At 42.2% G+C, this 19,819-nt stretch overlaps 1 protein-coding gene across 3 annotated transcripts in view; it reads left to right on the forward strand.

The window, feature by feature from the left end:
* Window positions 1–19,819, forward strand: part of AGAP2 (ArfGAP with GTPase domain, ankyrin repeat and PH domain 2) — a 466,034-nt gene that overhangs the window by 140,789 nt on the left and 305,426 nt on the right. For 2 of the 3 annotated variants that reach the window (XM_073613742.1, XM_073613743.1), the window contains exon 1: window positions 10,251–13,747. The exons of the other annotated variant lie outside the window; for it this stretch is intronic. In XM_073613742.1, the coding sequence (XP_073469843.1) occupies window positions 10,942–13,747 (2,806 nt within the window). In that variant the 5' untranslated portion in view covers window positions 10,251–10,941. Of the gene's footprint in view, window positions 1–10,250; window positions 13,748–19,819 lie in introns of those variants that run through there. 3 annotated transcript variants of the gene reach the window in all.

Here is a 19,819-nt window from a genome sequence, read left to right on the forward strand (position 1 = left end):
ATTACAGGAACCAAAGATTATAGAGGCAGCTCATACTTCCTGAGGTTGCAGACTGTACATATTGCACATTCTTTTCTGCTAGGCACCAAGGGAAAAGAATAAAGTTTCATGTTTAACTGTTTTGAACTGTCTGCTGTGTCATTAGTTCAAGGAAGGGGGGTAACAGAACCACACTGGCGAAAAGGAATGAACTACCCAGCAGCTCCTACGGGGGTAGTGCGCTACACTATTATTGCAATACAATTGATTAATGCATCATTTCATGTAGTTTTTTTTTTAAATTTGAGCAGTGTAAGGACCTGAATTTGGTCTAGCATTGCCCTCCTATAAAGATAGTCAGAGGAATCCGCGCTTAGGATGTGTATAACTGCTGCCTCCCTATAAAAAAGTTCCACCTAGGTGAAACCCAATCAAAGTGTAGAGAACAAAATAGGGAACTATGTGAAAAAAAAATATATATATATATATATATATATATATATATATATATATATATATATATATATATATATATATATATATATATAGCTATTTATAATGTGTGTACCACCTAATATACATATATCATATGTATGTACATATATATAAGGTGTACAAAACATATATATCCAAAAAGGACAAATCCTTCCTATCACGTGGCGATATAAAGTGACATGTGCTTAAAGATTAATATGTGCAAAAAAATAAAAGATAAAACTATATATAATAGGAAGAAGATATATATATGTATGTATGTATAGAGATGCAATCAATAAATAACATCAGCTGATGTTAATAATACCCATCAATCAACATTGACAAGCTGTGTGATAAATATCAAAATATAAACATATAAACTTAATATAACTGCTGTGGGTGATATCCAATAATAAACCAAAAAATTCATTATTAAAAATAAGTGTCCATATAAAGTGACATAGTGCTTCCTTCACTTAGTGAAAGTTTTTTCCGAAGGATAACCAGAAAACGTGCTGGCAAAAAATGACTGTGCTCCCCTCTTATGCTTTCACTCACCAGAGCGCTTCACCCCTGCAGGGGTACAAGCGTGAAGTATAAATGATGTGATCCCGATCACAGAGTTGCGATATCCCCCGGGTTCCCAGCTTCAGGGCAAAAGATCATCAACGGGCGGAAGGGAAGGAGACTCCAGTGTCTCCCCACTGCAACCTAAATCCCGCCTAGGTATCCGCATATATGTGTTAATAAAAAGAGGAAAACACAATCCACGTAGCGTGATTCCGTATAGCTACTTTTATTAAAGATTAGGTATAAACAAATCCAAGAAAGTTAAAAAAGTTTAAAAAAGCAGGGGAGAGGGAGCTCACTTGCTCACATACTCTCCGAGCGTAAGGGGAAAGCAACGCTCTCCTCACTCGGAGCTTGCGTTCCACCGATCGTGTATCAGAAACCAAAAATCCAGATGTTGTGTTCCATCGATCGTGTATCAGAAACCAAAAATCCCTGCCATTGCCGCTTTATACATGCACATCCTCCAGGAGGCGCTTAAGGAGGATTTAAGTCTGTAATGTGTGAGTAGTTTTTTCTTTTCACCGACAGGTGGCACCAGATGAGTATTACCATTAAGATTAGAATCTCTGGTAGTGAATATATGAAAATTCTAATTCGATCTGATTAGTGCTCGTTAGCGGCACACACCAAGATGATCGGCCGCAGTGACAGGTACACCCTTAATATAAGACGTGTGATGTATCAAGATGGCAACGCCTCAGATAATGTCCGTATGATGAAACGCGTAAGGCGGGACTAACTTGATACGCTCTTACGTCATATCCGGGATTTTTGGTTTCTGATACACGATCGGTGGAACGCAAGCTCCAAGTGAAGAGACCGTTGCTTCCCCATTACGCTCGGAGAGTATGTGAGCAAGTGAGCTCCCTCTCCCCTGCTTTTTTAAACTTTTTTAACTTTCTTGGATTTGTTTATATCTAATCTTTAATAAAAGTAGCTATACGGAATCACGCTATGTGGATCGTGTTTTCCTCTTTTTTATAACACATATATGCGGATACCTGGGCGGGATTTACGTTGCAGAGGGGAGACACTGGAGTCTCCTTCCCTTCCGCCCGTTGATGATCTTTTGCCCTGAAGCTGGGAACCCGGGGGATATCGCAACTCTGTGATCGGGATCACATCATTTATACTTCATGCTTGTACCCCTGCAGGGGTGAAGCGCTCTGGTGAGTGAAAGCACAAGAGGGGAGCACAGTCACTTTTTGCCAGCACGTTTTCTGCTTATCCTTCGGAAAAAACTTTCACTAAGTGAAGGAAGCACTATGTCACTTTATATGGACACTTATTTTTAATAATGAATTTTTTGGTTTATTATTGGATATCACACACAGCAGTTATATTAAGTTTATATGTTTATATTTTGATATTTATCACACAGCTTGTCAATGTTGGTTGATGGGCATTATTAACATCAGCTGATGTTATTTATTGATTGCATCTCTATACATACATATATATCTTCTTCCTATTATATATAATTTTATCTTTTATTTTTTTGCACATATTAATCTTTAAGCACATGTCACTTTATATCGCCACGTGATAGGAAGGATTTGTCCTTTCTGGATATACTGTATTTATTGGCGTATAACACTCACTTTTTCACCATGAAAATCGGGTGCAAATAGTGCGTGCGTGTTATACGCCAATACTTCAGTTTTAGCTGCCTCGGAGTGGACAGGGAGGGGGGCTGGACGAGCACCGTCAGATTACATAACGTGAGAATCTCCTGTTTACTTGGCGGCCCCTGTAATAGGAACTCCCGTCTCCTGGGCCGCCATTGGACCACTGTTCTGTCTATCATAGGAGATTCTCACTGTATGTAATCTGTCAGCGCTCGTCCCGCCCCCCCTCCATGTCACCTCTAGGCTGCAGATGGGCATCGATCAGGCTGCACTGATGGCAATGGTGGGGCTGCTGCATTGATGGCAATGGCGAGGCTGCATTGATGTGGACTAATGAGGCTGCATTGATGGCACTTGTGAGGCTGCAGATGGGCATTAATCAGGCTGCACTAATGGCAATGGTGAGGCTGCAGATGGGCACTGACCCTTATTTTGCTTCAAAGTTCCTTAATTAAAATGTAAGTTTTTTCCTGAAACTTCCCTTTTAAAATGAATGTTCGTGTTATACGCCGGTGCGTGTTATACGCCGATAAATATGGTATATGTTTTGTACACCTTATATATATGTACATACATATGATATATGTATATTAGGTGGTACACACATTATAAATTGCCCTCCTATAGTCTACTGTACAGCACAACTTAAATTGGCAGAAGGAGAGGTAGCATACCTATGTGCTTACAATGTGTATGCTCATAAAAGGAGAGAGCTGAGTGACAGAGAGATGATCAACTTATCAATCTACAATTCCACTTTTTACTGTTGAGTCACAGGCTGGAGGGAAGGACAAGACCTGCAAGGACTGTGCTGTGTTTAACAGCTGTGTATATGTCAGGACTAAATGGACAAAAATGCAAATCCAATGGCTGATAAAAGAGCTACCAGATATGTATGCCATCTGTATATTTAGCTGTTTTCCTGGAATTCAGCTTTAACAGATATTATTTTCAGCATGAAAAGCCAATGAGAGTGAAAAAACATGGCACCTGGCTGTAAATATTGTTTTTACAAATAACATGAAGCACCCTCCTCTGGTTAAATTGCTAGGCTAAGTTTAGTATTTTTAGGCTTCACTGCGGTGAGTGGAGCAGTGGTCTATTATTTTTAGTCTTATGAAGGTTTCCAAGCTGGGTGTTTGATTTCTCTCACCTGCTTCTGTAAGAAGTTTCCAGAATATAGGCCAGGGTGAGTCAAATGGCTAGTGTGAAGGTTTATCATGTCTCAGCCCATCCCTGGAAGAAGATGTCCAGAATGTGTCTAAGGAAGTGATAAATGTTTGGGAGGCGTTTTCAGAGTGTTCTTTCCCCTCCAGAGAGGGTTCCAGTTCCCCTGTAAGTGCAGCCCCTGGAAGACAAGAAATTGCAGTCTGGGCCTCAGCAAGTGCTGAGCTGAGGACCTGGAGAAGACTACTAAAGGATTTTTTGCTGGAGGGCATCACCCTGGAGTCCAGGTTTGGCGAAGGATCTTTTCTTTCCCTCACTGGAGATCTACCTGTGGATGCTGGGTGACAGACAGCTCCTGGGATATTGTGAGTAAAGACCTTACTGTGGACTCCTGGGTGTGCATATGCTAGAAGGGAACTAAGTGCCAGAGGCATTGGGAGTGCTCTTACATAGTACTAGATATACTGGTCACCCCCTGTTACCCCCAAGAAAGGCTGCTTAGAGAAGATTAATGAGAGGCTGTCCTCCTAATATTTTTTGCTATTGTTTGAAGTATCCCGATCCCTGAACCCCTGAACCCCTCTTCTGTTTCAAGTTAGTCAGCAAAAAATTCTAAAAAGACATCCCCTACTAATGTTTCATGGAACCCTAGGGTTCCTCCAGAGGTTAATAAGGGCAATTCTTGCCTGACAGATAAGTTCCTACTGACATCATTGATCTTTGACATCATTGATCTTTTTAGCTATCTGTTAGGGGGTAATTATTCCACATGTGTCAGAAGCACTGGTCATTACATTAATGTATCATGAGTTGTAGATATGGTAATTTTCTAGCAGGGTTCCCTGAGACCAGAAAGTTATTTCAAGGGTTCCTCTATGTTGAAAAGGTTTAGAATGGCTGCCCTAAATGACACTGTGTTGTCGGTGTGCATAGAACTATGCTTGAGACTGGCAGCCTCTGTATTGGCAAGGGAGACCTGACTATATATATTATTAGCGTTAAAGTATAACTAAAGACAATTTTTTAAAACATTTTTGATAGAGTGCCTGTGTCCCCATTAGGGAGATTCACTGCCTGTCCTGCAGAGGTTTACTCCCACCTCCTGTTTTGGCTATGGGACAGGAAGTGAAGAGAGAATTCCCCAATGGGGCCCATATGTCAAAACAAAGCTGACAGGGCTTCAACTCTCCCTTACTCTATCCAAAAAAAAGGTTATGCCTCTAGTCTTAATTTAATGCCCAACCCCTTCCAAAGACAAGACAGAGGTGGGCCTTAATCTGTTTTGCCACATATAAGCATACCCTATTTTGTATTGGCAGTGCACTCAATTGCTAGCCCCCAGCACGGGGACTGCGCTGTCACCAACAGCTCCCAATCACATACCAAAAATTATGCCGGTAAGATCATGTGATTACTGTCACAGCCAATCAAGGTGATCACATGATCGGGAAGCCCAGGAAATGCCTCCAGCAACAAGTTCCTCTTAAAGGGCTGAAAAAAGGCAGGTGGAAAGAGGTTAAAAATACTAATGTTAGTAATAATATGTGACTCCCAGATTCCTGGGAAGTCAGGCTGTTTAACCAATAGAGTACTGTAGATTATTTTGGACTGGTGAACAGAAAAGACAGGTGACACAGCCCATTAATAGTCTAACAAATGGCAGATCAGGATTCTTTATGTTTGCATGAGACATCCTCTCCATTCTGAATCCCAACTACTACGCATTTCCTCCATTAGTGTGTAACACCCCTATGGTTAATTATTCCTGCTGTTTGCAACACTTTCAGCACTCTGGTTGTCATGACAACTGAATAAAGAGGTAAAATTAAGAAAACAGAAAAGTCTGTCAGGTTTCAGCATCACTTCCTCAATTTCCATTAATTTTTGAGAGGTGCATGTTTTAACCCATTCCTAGGCTATAAAGCCCAGCCTTGATCTATTTGGAATGGAAGCTCCTACTGCAGTAAGTATTGAAGCCATGGGTTGGTATTAGGTATAGGCAGAACCGAACTGGCTATACACAGCATTTAGCATTGTACAGAAGAAATGGAATCTGACAAGCAGCACAACACCTGTGTGAATGGGCTTGCAATGTATACGTACTAGATCTGGGTGGTGAAAATGGACCACTGCTCTATAACTAGTATGACCGACATAATCTGTTGAATGGCTACTTCCATCAGAGTCCAATCACACATGTTTTGCTTTTTGACATAGCCCTGCAATTGTGCAATACTAATTTTCTATAGCATTATGCTGTATTGTACATGACCAATTTCAAAGTGCTTTAGCATCCGAGGGCAGTGCCGGCTGGCTGTGGTTCCTATAGAAACATTTTATATCTGCAACTAAGTAATGCAGCAAAAGCTTAATTTATGGCAAAAGTGAATGAAGACCGAGCACACCAACTGAAAACATCCCTTGTTGCAAAGCTCAGTTAGCCGCCTGGGATGAAGTCCCACTCAGTGTTCTTTATCCTAGAAATTTGGGATATTAATGCAATATGTAAAGGTACACGTTACTAAAAAAACTAAAAATTAAAGTAATAATAAACCGTCATCGTTTTATAGCTTAAGATTTTGAGCACATTATAATATGTAACATTCCCCAGTAAGTTATTTGTTAAAATTCTTACCCCAGCACTTGCAGTTTACAGTTTTTAATGTTTCTGGCTACTGCTCTTTCATTGCTGTTTCCCTGAACTTCCAGTCTTCACAAAAATGAGTTAACAGTAGATAGTGCAGTTTTCAACCAATCTGTTAGCTTGGAGAAGAGAGGGGAGAAGGAGGAGGTTGGAGCAGGTGAATGATATACCATCCTAGGCTGTGGGCTGTGTGTTTCTATTGATTCACACAGTGTAGGGGTACCAAACTTTTAAACAGGATTCACCCATCAGCAACCACATACAGCATAACAGAATTGATTCTAATAGCAAAAAAGACTCATGACCATCTTGTGAAGACTTTCAGCCTAGCTTTGGTCATAAACTATATAAGTACCTGTAATAAATAAATAATAAACTGGAATGCCTGGATGGCACAAGCATTCCTGTGTATGACTATCGAAGAGGATCCTAGGGCGGTCTTATCACAAAGAAGACAGTAATGATCAAATGAGGCTTTATAGCCCGCCTATAGCCTTTTCCCCCCAGATCTGTTGGCCCCCATTGTCTGACCTTTCCGTTGGCCTCCATTGCTCAACCAGATAATGGTCAGTTCCAGAGATTACTACTGAGCTGGCTCTGGCCAGCTCAGTAGTATTGTTTAAAAAAGTCTAAATTATTTCCTAAATGCATAAATTATAACTGGATACATACATTTATAGATAGATTTAAGCTGTGCAACATGTGTGCATTTTAACGCAACGCAGGTAGTGGTCTTTTTTGCAGAGGTATATATATATATATATATATATATATATATATATGATATATGTTTCAGCAAGGAACAAGCCAGACCTGTCTACCTGGGAAAGACCTGTCTACTCAGGCTGTATATACTTTAGAAAGAAAACAAACTGTATGGCATTGAACAACTTGTTTTCATGGAAGTAATAAAGTAGTTCTAAATCCTTAAAGTAATTGTTAAGCCACTAACTGATCATTAGATCATCCCTTCTGTCACATAAAAACCTGTATCCTAGTGCCTGTGCTTTATAAATAAAGTTAGTTTTAAAGCAGTGGGGAGAGGAGCAGGGCAGCGCTAGTGAGAGCTGACAGGCAGGTAGGGGAGGGAAGAGGAGGACAGAGGGAGACACAGGGAGACCTGCAGATAGCAGCGTATGATGAAGGCACATACTCTGACGACGGTGTCAGGCCTGATATATCGTGGTCAGCTTACAGGGGTGAGGGTAGAAACTGGCAGGATCTGCCAGGTGTTTCAGGTAATACAGGGGGTCAATTGACAAAGCAGAAGCACTGTGCTTTTGGGGGGGGGGTTAACAAACACTAGTTTTTTTTTACAGTGGTCTAAAGCCTTGTTTTTTTTTTCTTTAAAATAATAAACACATCATACTTACCTGCTCTGTGCAGTAGTTTTGCACAGAGCAGCCATGGTCCTCTCCTCAAGGGTCCCCTGCCAGTGCTTATGCCTTCTCCCTTTTGCAGAGTGCCCCCAGAGCAAGCTGTTTGCTCTGGGGACACTCATGCATGCTCAGTCACGCCCCCTCCTCACTGGCTGTGATTGACAGCAGCGGGAGCCAATGCCTCCCACTGCTATATCTAAGCCAATCAGGAAAGAGAGTCCTGGAAGAGCCTCTGCTCTCGTGGACATTGCTGGATGGGGATCGGGCTCAGGTAAGTATTAGCGGGGGGAGCTGCACACTGAAGGGTTTTCACCTTCATGCATAGAATGCATGATGATAAAAAACATTCAGCCAACCATTTTAATTCATTCTCTGCATTAAGGTAAGAAAATCCTTCTGTATCCAGGATTCCTGTCCAGACCCCTCTTATATTTACCTGAGCCCGATCTCGATTCAGTTCTGTGCAGACAGCAGCGACTCTCCCAGGACTCCTGAATGGCTGAGATAAAGCAGCTGGAGCCATTGTTGTCAATCAAATCCTATGATGAGGGAGCGAGCGTTTGGCTCTCGCTGCTGTCAATCACAGCCAGTGAGGAGGGAGTTGGCGGGACTGAGCCACACTCTCTGTGCTCTCCCTCCTCACCAGGCAGATTGATAGCAGGGGGAGCCATTGACTCCTGCTGCTGTCAATCAAATCCTATGACGATGGAGCGAGGGGTGGGGCAAAGCCCCACTGTGTGTGTCTGTGAGCACACACAGCGGGGCTCAGTAGTGAGCCTGCATGAGTATCCCCCTTTAGCAAGCGGCTTGCTGAGTGGGGGACACAAAAGCCAGGAGCAGTGTCAGGACAAGGTCACCTAGAGCCCAAGGAGAACATGACAAACTGCCACCACCCCCCTCTCTCCCCCAGGTGTATGAGCATTATGTGTCAGAACCCCCCCCCCAGAAAATTGGGCACTAATCTGCATGCTTACCCCCTAAGCATAAATCCCCCCCTGCTGAAATGTCCCCTCCATCCCCCAAATCCCCCCAGCACACATTTCCCCCCCATTCCTGAAAAAAAAATCAACCCTCCTAGCACAAGTCCACCTCAAATTTCCCCTCCAAGTACACATCCTCTCCTCCCCCTACTCCACATCCCCCTCCTAGCACGAATATCCCCCAATTGCCCCTACTTGCACAACCCCCTGAAAAAAAATGCTCTCCTTCAAGCACAAATCCCCTTCCCCCCTCTACCATATCACCTCTTCTAGCACAAACCCCCAAATATTCCCACCCAGCACAAATCCTATTCCAACACCCCCCCCCAACACAAACCCCCTGAATCATTACTCCTAGCACCCTCACCCTCCCCATTTCCCCTCCTAGAACAACTCTTACCCCCTGCAGCCCCCCCCCCCAAATTCCCCCTCACAACACAAATACCCTCCCCCTCAATCTCCTTATGGTGCCCCCCCATCCCACATGATACTATAGTGCCCAGGTCAGCCTCCCTCCTTGTCGCGGCCCTGGCCAGGAGCGCCTGTGGCGCAAACCAGAAGAGGAAGATAAGGACTGCTTGCGCAAAACCGTTGTACAGAGCATGTAAGTATGACACGTTTGTTTTTTTGTTTTTTACTTTAAGGTTTAGAATCACTTTAGGCTGATTACAACTGTTAATTTAGTTAATTAAGCCTCTTAGGCTAGGTTCACATTTGTGCGATGCAGGCAAAATGCAGGCAGGCATTCCCACAATACCCAAAAAAACCCATACCTTTTCATTCTTAATAGCACCCTATCGCACCTTGCTAATGTGCATGTGGTTTCGCACTCCAAAACACATCAAAATATCATGCATTTTGGTGCAACGCAAGTTTAAAAAGGTGCTTGCACTTCTTTCATGCAATTTTCACGCATAGGGCAGCTTACTAAAATTAATGGACTGCCCTAAACGCAAGGCGCAAAAATGCACGTGCAATGTCACACCTGCATAGGTGCTGATGGAGCCTAAAAAAATTCTGAAAGTTCTATTTAGCTTTAAATCTTTTGTTTTAAAATAATCTAATGGTTTTCATGATCTTTGAGGTGCTAACTGTCTGAGCTTGCAGGGACATGTAGTGCTGCAGCCACTAGCAGATGGGGAAGTGTTGGCTTCTGTAGTCCTACAAAAGATTTGCTTTGAGTAATAGCAATATGACTGAACGGAGGGTGGGATTAGGCTGATATATTTTCAAATTCGTTTTCAAACCAATTAATGAATTAAAATTTTAATTGAATTAAAATGACAGAATGTATTAAAAATGGTCTGAAAATGTACTTCCTCCATTTTTTATAATAAGCTGAAATGCTGATCTATAAATCAGACAATCCTGAGGACCCAGGTTTTGGTGTGGGTGTAACAAGCAGCAATCACAGCTCCTCCTATTCCTATACCATGAATAGTGAGTCCTGCTAGTCTTTATAACACGCTTGGGTGGCATATTATTCTGCGATTACACCACTTCCTAGCCCCCTCCTTTACAAACTCTTCCTATGAGATGCAAAATTGAAGTGCTCGTTTTAAACGGCAGCTCGAACGCTGGAGGAGGCAGAAGAATAGCTGGCTGTGTCTCTGTGAATGGATATCTGTGACAAGCCTGTCTCCAATCACTGTAACCTGCATGTAATTCAGGGACTGCTGCTGCATTGAAGAAACTGCAAGCATCTTGTTCTTGTGGAGGACACAGAAGATTATGGTGTCACCTGGCCACCTAACATTTCACCTGGAAAACAATGGGACTGAATTACAAAGGAGCTCTCGGAAGCAGCAGCATCAGTGCCTTATGCAGTACTGAGCCAGTGCAGTGATGCTTTTTAACAATGAGGTCTCACCTCTGAACGGTTGCTGTCTCCCTCTGTTGCTGTGCATTATTTGCAGATAGCCGGTTGCTGTCATTTCTGGGTGTGTGCTTTCTGTCAGTACATCGGATATATGTTGTGGGGACACCTGTGTGGAGAGGAGGTGGTTCATCAGATGATGGATATGTTGAGCTGATTTTAGACCAGCACCGTCTTTCATCAGGCAGACTATTCTGCAGACCGTGCTATCCTTGCAAGCTGCTCACTCAGGGGACCCATGAGCAGAGGAGCCACCCTTCAGCGCAGGACCACCTACCACATCTCATTGACCCTAGTCAAATTAGAGGCTGTAGGAGAGGACAAAAAATCAGAGAGCACTGAAGTATACCGAAGACATGACACCCCCTCTCTTGGAAGCACCCCTGGATTGGCCCATTGCCTATCTCTGGATAGGGAATTTTCTGATGTCTGGGCATGGGGAGGGCCCTCTTCTGGTTCCGGGGTGAGTGGAGGAAAAGAAAGGTCCACCACAGAAGCCAGTTTACCTGTGATTAACAGCAGCGTGGAGACAGGTGTTACAGCAAAGGTGACTTCAGGTACTAACAATGCACCACCACCAGTTCCTTCAAAATCTGTCCCATCTGAAGCTGAAACATTGGTTCCAAAGCAAGCAGAATGTGCAAATAGCACTGCTACGGTGCTTAAAGAGAAGGCCACAGGAATTGCCAGTTCCGCAGGTTTGGAAATGGGAGCCAAACACAAAAGCGATACATCTTCTACACTACCGGGAGAAGGAAATGCTTCAGCTAATATTAATGGCACTACAATAGAAACAGCAACGACCCCTGAGACATCAAGTATTATGAGTCACTCGCCTCAAGAAGTTTGCTCTAGTACAGTTGCCAGTGCAGAATGTACAACAAAGAAACCAATGCCATTAGCAACTGAAACATCGGGAGCCACTGGGAAATCTCAACCTTCAATCCCCAAAGAGGTAAAGAGTAATACTATGGCATCTAGTATTCCAGTACCAGCACCAACTGATAAGGACACAGGGTCATCAAGTGCTACAACTCAGAAACAGGATCAAAAGAGTTCTAACACAGCAAGTAATGCAGCTTCAGTACAGGGATACAATCGCACAGGTGCACCAAGCAGTGGAGACCCTTCTGTGCAAAACACCAAATCTTCAGGAGCTCCAGCACCAGCAATGAAAGACAACAGAACAGCTAGTGCTCCAGTGCCATTTAGTCAAAGGGAATTTCGCTTTGGAGAAGTGCGGGTAATTCGAGGATCTCTCATCAGAAGACCAGCACTGGATACTGATGTGTCCAGGGATTTAATATGCAGTCCTTTAACACCAGTGTCTGGTGCCAGAATCACTGAGGGTGTCAGCCCCGAGAAACCAGTTACTGAATCTAGAATTACCCGTCGCAGTTTAAAGGCAATAAAGGTGCCAGCTGTATCATCTGACTCGCCACCACACTCAAGTGCTTTACCAGTTTCTACGGAGAAGCCTAACAAAGTTTCTGAAAATATTGACAAACCATGTGTAGTGTCATCCAGCATACCCCGTGTTACAGCTCCTCCAATAAGTGCTGCCCGCACTGCATCAGCATTGTTTTCTGCATCCCGATCTGGAGGAGCCCCTGTAATTGCTGCAAAGCCTAGTGAGGCCAAAATAATTGCTGCGAGAACTGCTGCAAGAGGAGCTAAGACAGCAACTGCAGGGGCAGGTAGCGAAGAGTCTACAGGAAGCAAAGCAACAAAAAGTGGAGATACTGGCACATATCCTGGAGCAAAACCACCTGTTACAGCATCCAAAACTGTACCTACTGGAGCAACAACTGTCACACCAGTTAAAGCCCCAAGTATTATTACTAAACCAGTGACTTTATCTTGTGACATGGTACCAACACCAGCCCCTAGAAATAAACCTTCATCTACTACAAAAGCTCCAGTGACTGGCACAGGGACATATCCAGGAGCCAGAGCACAGAATATTGGGACTAAATCTCCAGGTGGCAAAGCAACTAGTGATAGGCCCGTTACCTTGATAGAAAACAAAACTTCAAGCCCCAGTAAGCTAACATCAACCACACAAAAGACTAGAGAATCTACGCTTGTCGTGTCCGTTTCACCCTGTGGTGATGTATCCACCTCTTTGCATGGTGAGGAGGAAGATCTCACCCCAGACAGTGACGATCCTGGAAAGAGTAAGCGTCATGAAAGATTGTTTCACAGGCAGAATGCTATGTGGATCAGTACTAGTGTCACCTCTGACTACTTTCTTCAGAATTCTCCTAATCGGCTTAGCGGAAGCCCTCGGCAGCATTCAAGTCCTACTTTTTTTTCAGGGCCCAGATATTCCTTCAGCTCTCCATCCAGCCCACTTCTGCCTGTACCCTGTCAACCTGGGACACCATATCGTGAAGCACCAGTGACTGTGTCCCTCTTAATCAGCCCAGACAGGTCTGGAGAATCTCAGAAGAACAACTCCCAAGTGGATAGCAAGACCAAAGCTCCAGGTACTCCAATAATAGGATTAACAGGATTGTCTGGGCCTCCTGAGCAAGTAAAGATAACTCCTGTTCTATTAACACCATCTAAAGAAAAAGGGAGTAGAATTCTCAAACTCACCAAGGCCTCTAAAAGTCAAGTGGAAAAATCTGAGCCCCGTGAAAAAAGTCTAAGCCAAAAAAGTGGCTCCAACCGATTGTCCTGGCCTGAAAATGAAGGAAGTAAAAGTCGTTCAAAGTCCTCCACAAAAAGCAGCCCAAGAGCAGAGACTCCAAAACTTTCTGGGGGTGGAAAAAACCTGTTGTCTCCATCCTCATGTGACCCAAAAGCATTTAGAAAGGGAAAAAGTAGGACAGTGGACAACAGTGACCTAGACCTACTACCTGAAGATTTGAAGAAACTAGGGAAGGAGGGAGCATCTCCTACTGGGGACAAGGCCAAGTCATCTGCAGCTAGGGACAGGAAGATGCTGAAGTTCATTAGTGGTATCTTCACCAAGTCTACTGCGGCCTCTTCCGTCTCCCCTAGTGGATTAAGTCCTGGAGATGAGAGAGATTTTGAAAGTAAGTATCTTTTTTTCCTATAATCCTTTGCTTTAAAATTTTTATGTTTGGTTAAAAGTCATGTACACTGCCAACAATCTATATATTCATTATATATATATTTTACAAAAGGTTTGTAAAAAATTACTTTTTATGCAAATCAATTTCTCTTGGAGCTGCATCCTCTATAAGTGATATAAGCTGTTTATTGTTTTGATATTTATTATATTGTATTTAGTGTTTATTGTATTGATTTAATCTTCTTAAAGTTTTACAAAATTTACCCAGGGGCACACTTTATAAAAGCGGTTTATCGCTGTGACCTTCTAAATCTTCTTATACATTAACAATTTTTTCCAGGCATACAATAAGCATAACCTCACCATACATAGGAAATTAAAAAAACTAAATAAATCCACAATTATTTTCTCCTGTTGTCATGTACAAGTGTTCCATCATGTATGTTAAAGCTGAACTCCTGGCAGATATAAAAGGCATAAATTAATGCAGCTCTGATATCATTAATACGTCATTAAATGTATTTTTATATGCAAGCAGCGCCTGTATTTGACTTAGTATCGGTCTCTTGCAGTCTGTACAGTTAAGCTCAGGGGGCGGGGAGTGGTGGGATCAGCACAAGGAGCCAATCACATATGCTGCAGGGCATACTGATAGGAGGAGATAGCACAGATGAACTCCTCAGTGCGCTGCTTCTCCTTTCACTGTCCAATCGAAGGATGGTGGGGAGGCCTGTGAGTGAAAGTGAAACCACCGCAGATAAAGATCAGGTCTACAACTAGTTAGGGATAAGGGTAGAACTATGTAAATTTTAGCACTGGATAGACAGAAATTGAAATCTTTTGGCAGGTAAAACAGCGCTCACATGTGTATCTCATGTGTGTATTTATCTGTTTGTCTGGAGTTTGTCTGGAGTTCAGCTTTAAATGCTAAAACAGGTATATCTTTTTTTTTCAGAAATAGGGCTGTACCATACATTGGGTTTTCAATTGCATGAGCATGAGATTATACTCTTATTGCAAAAAAAAATGTAGAAATATCTACTCTCAAGAAATGAGCTGTCAGTACATCAGGACTAACCAGTTTTCAAATATATATACTATAGTTTGTAGACTCAATAACTTTCACACAAACAAAATAATATACACTGATTTGGATTATTTTTTTTATCAAAGAAAGGTAGCAGACTACATTTTGGCTTAAATTTATGAAGAAAGAAATCTGTTTGCAAAATTTTAGAACAGAAACTTGTTTATATAACAAAAAATAAAAAACCCAGTAGTGATTAAATACCACCAAAAGAAATTGAATTTGCACACAGTGTTGCATGACTGAGCAATTGCCAGTTAACCACTTTGAAAGTTATAGAGTTCACAAACTATGATATATCTATATATAGATCTCTATCTATCTATCTATCTATCTATCTATCTATCTATCTATCTATCTATCTATCTATCTATCTATCTATCTATCTATCTATCTATACACATATATGTATAGCGATCTCTCTCTCTCTCTCTCTCTCTCTCTCTCTCTTTATATATATATATATATATATATATATATATATATATATATATATATATATATATATTTATATATATATATATATATATATACAGTGGGGACGGAAAGTATTCAGACCCCCTTAAATTTTTCACTCTTTGTTATATTGCAGCCATTTGCTAAAATCATTTAAGTTTATTTTTTTCCTCATTAATGTACACACAGCACCCCATATTGACAGAAAAATACAGAATTGTTGACATTTCTGCAGTTTTATTAAAAAGGAAAAACTGAAATATCACATGGTCCTAAGTATTCAGATCCTTTGCTGTGACACTCATATATTTAACTCAGGTGCTGTCCATTTCTTCTGATCATCCTTGAGATGGTTCTACACCTTCATTTGAGTCCAGCTGTGTTTGATTATACTGATTGGACTTGATTAGGAAAGCCACACACCTGTCTATATAAGACCTTATAGCTCACAGTGCATGTCAGAGCAAATGAGAATCATGAGGTCAAAGGAACTGCCTGAAGAGCTCAGAGACAGAATTGTGGCAAGGCACAGATCTGGCCAAGGATACAAAACAATTTCTGCTGCACTTAAGGTTCCTAAGAGCAGAGTGGCCTCCACAATCCTTAAATGGAAGACGTTTGGGACGACCAGGAACCTTCCTAGAGCTGTCAATCTGACCAAACTCAGATATCGGGGGAGAAGAGCCTTGGTGAGAGAGGTAAAGAAGAACCCAAAGATCACTGTGGCTGAGCTCCAGAGATGCAGTCGGGAGATGGGAGAAAGTTGTAGAAAATCAACCACCACTGCAGCCCTTCACCAGTCAGGGCTTTATGGCAGAGTGGCCCGACGGAAGCCTCTCCTTAGTGCAAGACACATGAAAGCCCACATGAAGTTTGCTAAAAAACACCTGAAGGACTCCAAGATGGTGAGAAATAAGATTCTCTAGTCTGATGAGACCAAGATAGAACTTTTTGGCCTTAATTCTAAGCGGTATGTGTGGAGAAAGCCAGGCACTACTCATCACCTGTCCAATACAGTCCCAACAGTGAAGCATGGTGGTGGCAGCATCATGCTGTGAGGGTGTTTTTCAGTTGCAGGGACAGGATGACTGGTTGCAATCGAGGGAAAGATGAATGCGGCCATGTACAGGGATATCCTGGACGAAAACCTTCTCCAGAGTGCTCAGGACCTCAGACTGGGCCGAAGGTTTACCTTCCAACAAGACAATGACCCTAAGCACACAGTTAAAATAATGAAGGAGTGGCTTCACAACAACTCCGTGACTGTTCTTGAATGACCCAGCCAGAGCCCTGACTCAAACCCAATTGAGCATCTCTGGAGAGACCTAAAAATGGCTGTCCACCAACGTTTACCATCCAACCTGACAGAACTGGAGAGGATCTGCAAGGAGGAATGGCAGAGGATCCCCAAATCCAGGTGTGAAAAACTTGTTGCATCTTTCCCAAAAAGCCTCATGGCTGTATTAATTCAAAAGGGTGCTTCTACTAAATACTGAGCAAAGGGTCTGAATATTTAGGACCATGTGATATTTCAGTTTTTCTTTTTTAATAAATCTGCAAAAATGTCAACAATTCTGTATTTTTCTGTCAATATGGGGTGCTGTGTGTACATTAATGAGGAAAAAAATGAACTTAAATGATTTTAGCAAATGGCTGCAATATAACAAAGAGTGAAAAATTTAAGGGGGTCTGAATACTCTCCGTCCCCACTGTATAGAGAGAGAGAGAGAGAGAGAGAGAGAGAATGAAAAAGAGAGAGAGAGAGAAAAATCAATCAATCCTGATGGCATATCTCATTTCTTGAGACAGTACAAATATTCCCTTTTTGGAAAGTAGGCAGTCCAAGGTATTTAGTAAGAGGCATGGCAAGTTTTTTGAAAAGATATTTTTTTTTAAAGAGAGCTTTTGAGAGATTTCCTGTTGTGTCTATGGGACAGGAAGTGAAGGGAAATCTCTCCAGTGGAACATAGACCGCAGAAAAATAAATTCAAATTTCAGGCTCTGTTCACACTAGTGCAATTTCAAATGTGACTTAAGTCACACAGAATCGCATGACACTTGAAATCACATTGTTTTCAATGGTGCCTGTTCACATCAATGCAACTCAGCATAGCGCAAATTTGTAAACGTTTCCTGTACTACTTTGGTGTGATTGGAGCGCGATTTTGGCTCCATAGAATATGCAAATGACTTCAAAGCAGCATCAAAGTGAAATTGAAGTTTCACTACATAATCACGCTAAAAGTCGGATCAAAATTGAATCGCAGCAGTGTGACCCCAGCCCTAATTATTCCCTTTTCTAATCAACACTAAAAAAAGAAGTTTTGGATTTAGAAAATTTATGTAAATTCTTAATTATCGTTACCATCTCTTTCTGCACTACTAATGTCCTATTCTGTATCTTTTTGGAAGGGGTGTTTCCTGTTCAAGCCAGGTAATCTTGTAATATTAAGCTAGCATATCTAAAAGTTTTATTTTTTAATTATGGAAATATATATTCTTGGGAACTTATGTTTGTAAGGGTCATTATTGAGTATGAATAGCACTGAAAGTCATCATTTATTATTACTTGGGAATTTGTCAGCTATGTGCAGGCGTATTTAAATCTAACATCATAGCAAGGTTGTTATATTTTGGGACACTCTAACTGCAACAATTGCGTAATGTTTTAGATACTCCTAGAAGGTTAGCAGTCACTTAAAGCATATCTAAACTCAAAAACAGTTTACCAGTTAACTGGTTCTTAGAAGTGGTGGCTGCATTATTTTTCATTTTTCAGGCCAAGAACATTTTCAGAAGTACAGACATTACCCATAGATCTTGCCAGAAATGCAGTGTCCTTGTCATTTACTGTGAGATAGAAATAAAAAAAACAAAGCACCTTATCATTTTTGTGTAAACTACAAGTCCCATCAATCTACCATATGGAGGTGATGAACAAAGGCAGACAAAGTCAGAACTGAGTCCAGCCTGTGTGAAAACCGTGACTGCTCCTTAGATTTAGTAGAGAAAAAAAACCATAGACCTGAAAGTAAAGGAATTGTAGTATTCACAGAATCAGCAGGTGAAAGTTAAAGTAGAACTATAGGAAAACATTTTATTTTTCATTTTAGATAGAAAGTGAGGGTTATAACCCCTGTCAGATTTTTTTTTCGCCATTTGTATCCCGTTGTGGAGATTCCCCTTCACTTCCTGTCCTATAGACAAACAGGAAGTGAAAGCAAATCCCTGCAAATTAAGATAATTCCTTGGGGACCCCCATTGGAAGATTTCCCCTCTATTACTGTTCTGGGGGCAAACTAACATTTGGGATTTTCTTTTACTTTCACTTTCAATGACAATGGTAAACGGGAAAAATAGAGAGGGCCACAGACAGCAATAAAAACCGACAAGTGTTCTAATTCCTCCACTCTATCCAAAACAAAAAAAAAATTTTGCCTTTAGGTATTTGTCACGGAACGCCCCACACTCCGCTTGAGTGCTTCCGTCATATACCGCTTCCTAAGTTCTGGAACACGAGTCCAATGGATCTGGCTATAGGAACCCCAAGAACTAGACAACACCAGTCTTGGAGTACATCAGAACACTCTTTATTTTGAGATCTCACAGACCTTTATACAGCAGGGATGACTCAAAGCTAACCTAATTAACATGACCTAATTTACTACAAAATGTACCCAGACCAGATGACAGTCTTGTGGGCACCGAGCTTCACACATTAATACAATTAACAATACAAACAACAATCTCCCCCCTCCTCAGCCTAGACCATTCGTCTATTAGCCAGGGCTGGTGGCTAATGTGATCAGCTCTCTCAATTAACATAAACACATGTTGATAACACCAGCATCTCCTCACAGGATGTGTCCCAGCAGAATGAATCAGTCTTATCAGCAGGGGGCTGCTTGAGGAATCCCCCCTCCCTCTTCAGGGACACAAATATACAGTAAGGAGTCCCCATACAATATATACATGACTGAGTCCGATTAATACAGTTCAGACTGGATTTCTCATTCACCTCAAATGCTAGGGCCCATAATCGGTGGGCAACAGGCTTGCACACAGTCCTCTCCAACAGCCTCTGCTCTGGCCATGCCCGTGACATTTCTCCCCTTTCGGCAGGAGACTAACATAGGAGGAGAACCCAGACGGGTTGACTCCGAAGTTAGTCCACAGCTCCAGTCCTCTACTGCCTGTACCCACACAGTACCCCAAACAAATCATTCCAAACAGTGTATTACTCACCCAGCCATCCTCTGCCTCTCTCAGAGAACATATCTGCCGCTGGGGAGAGGCCCGGACTGACCCTTCTCCCTGGAATCCTTTCTGCCGCTGGAGAGAAGACAGGGGGACTGGGCTCACTCCATCCTGCTGTTGGGGATCTGGGCCGACTGCCCAGCATCCCTGGGGTATACAGGTGGGGACTGAAGCCCCATCAACTGACACCAGATCAAGCTGCAGTTGTGAGGTGATGACTGCATTCTCTCCTTGGATCCTGATCTGCAGCTCGCGATAGACTGCCACCTCCTC

This window comes from Aquarana catesbeiana, linkage group LG02 (genome assembly GCF_042186555.1).
Source record: "Aquarana catesbeiana isolate 2022-GZ linkage group LG02, ASM4218655v1, whole genome shotgun sequence".
NCBI lineage: Eukaryota > Metazoa > Chordata > Amphibia > Anura > Ranidae > Aquarana > Aquarana catesbeiana.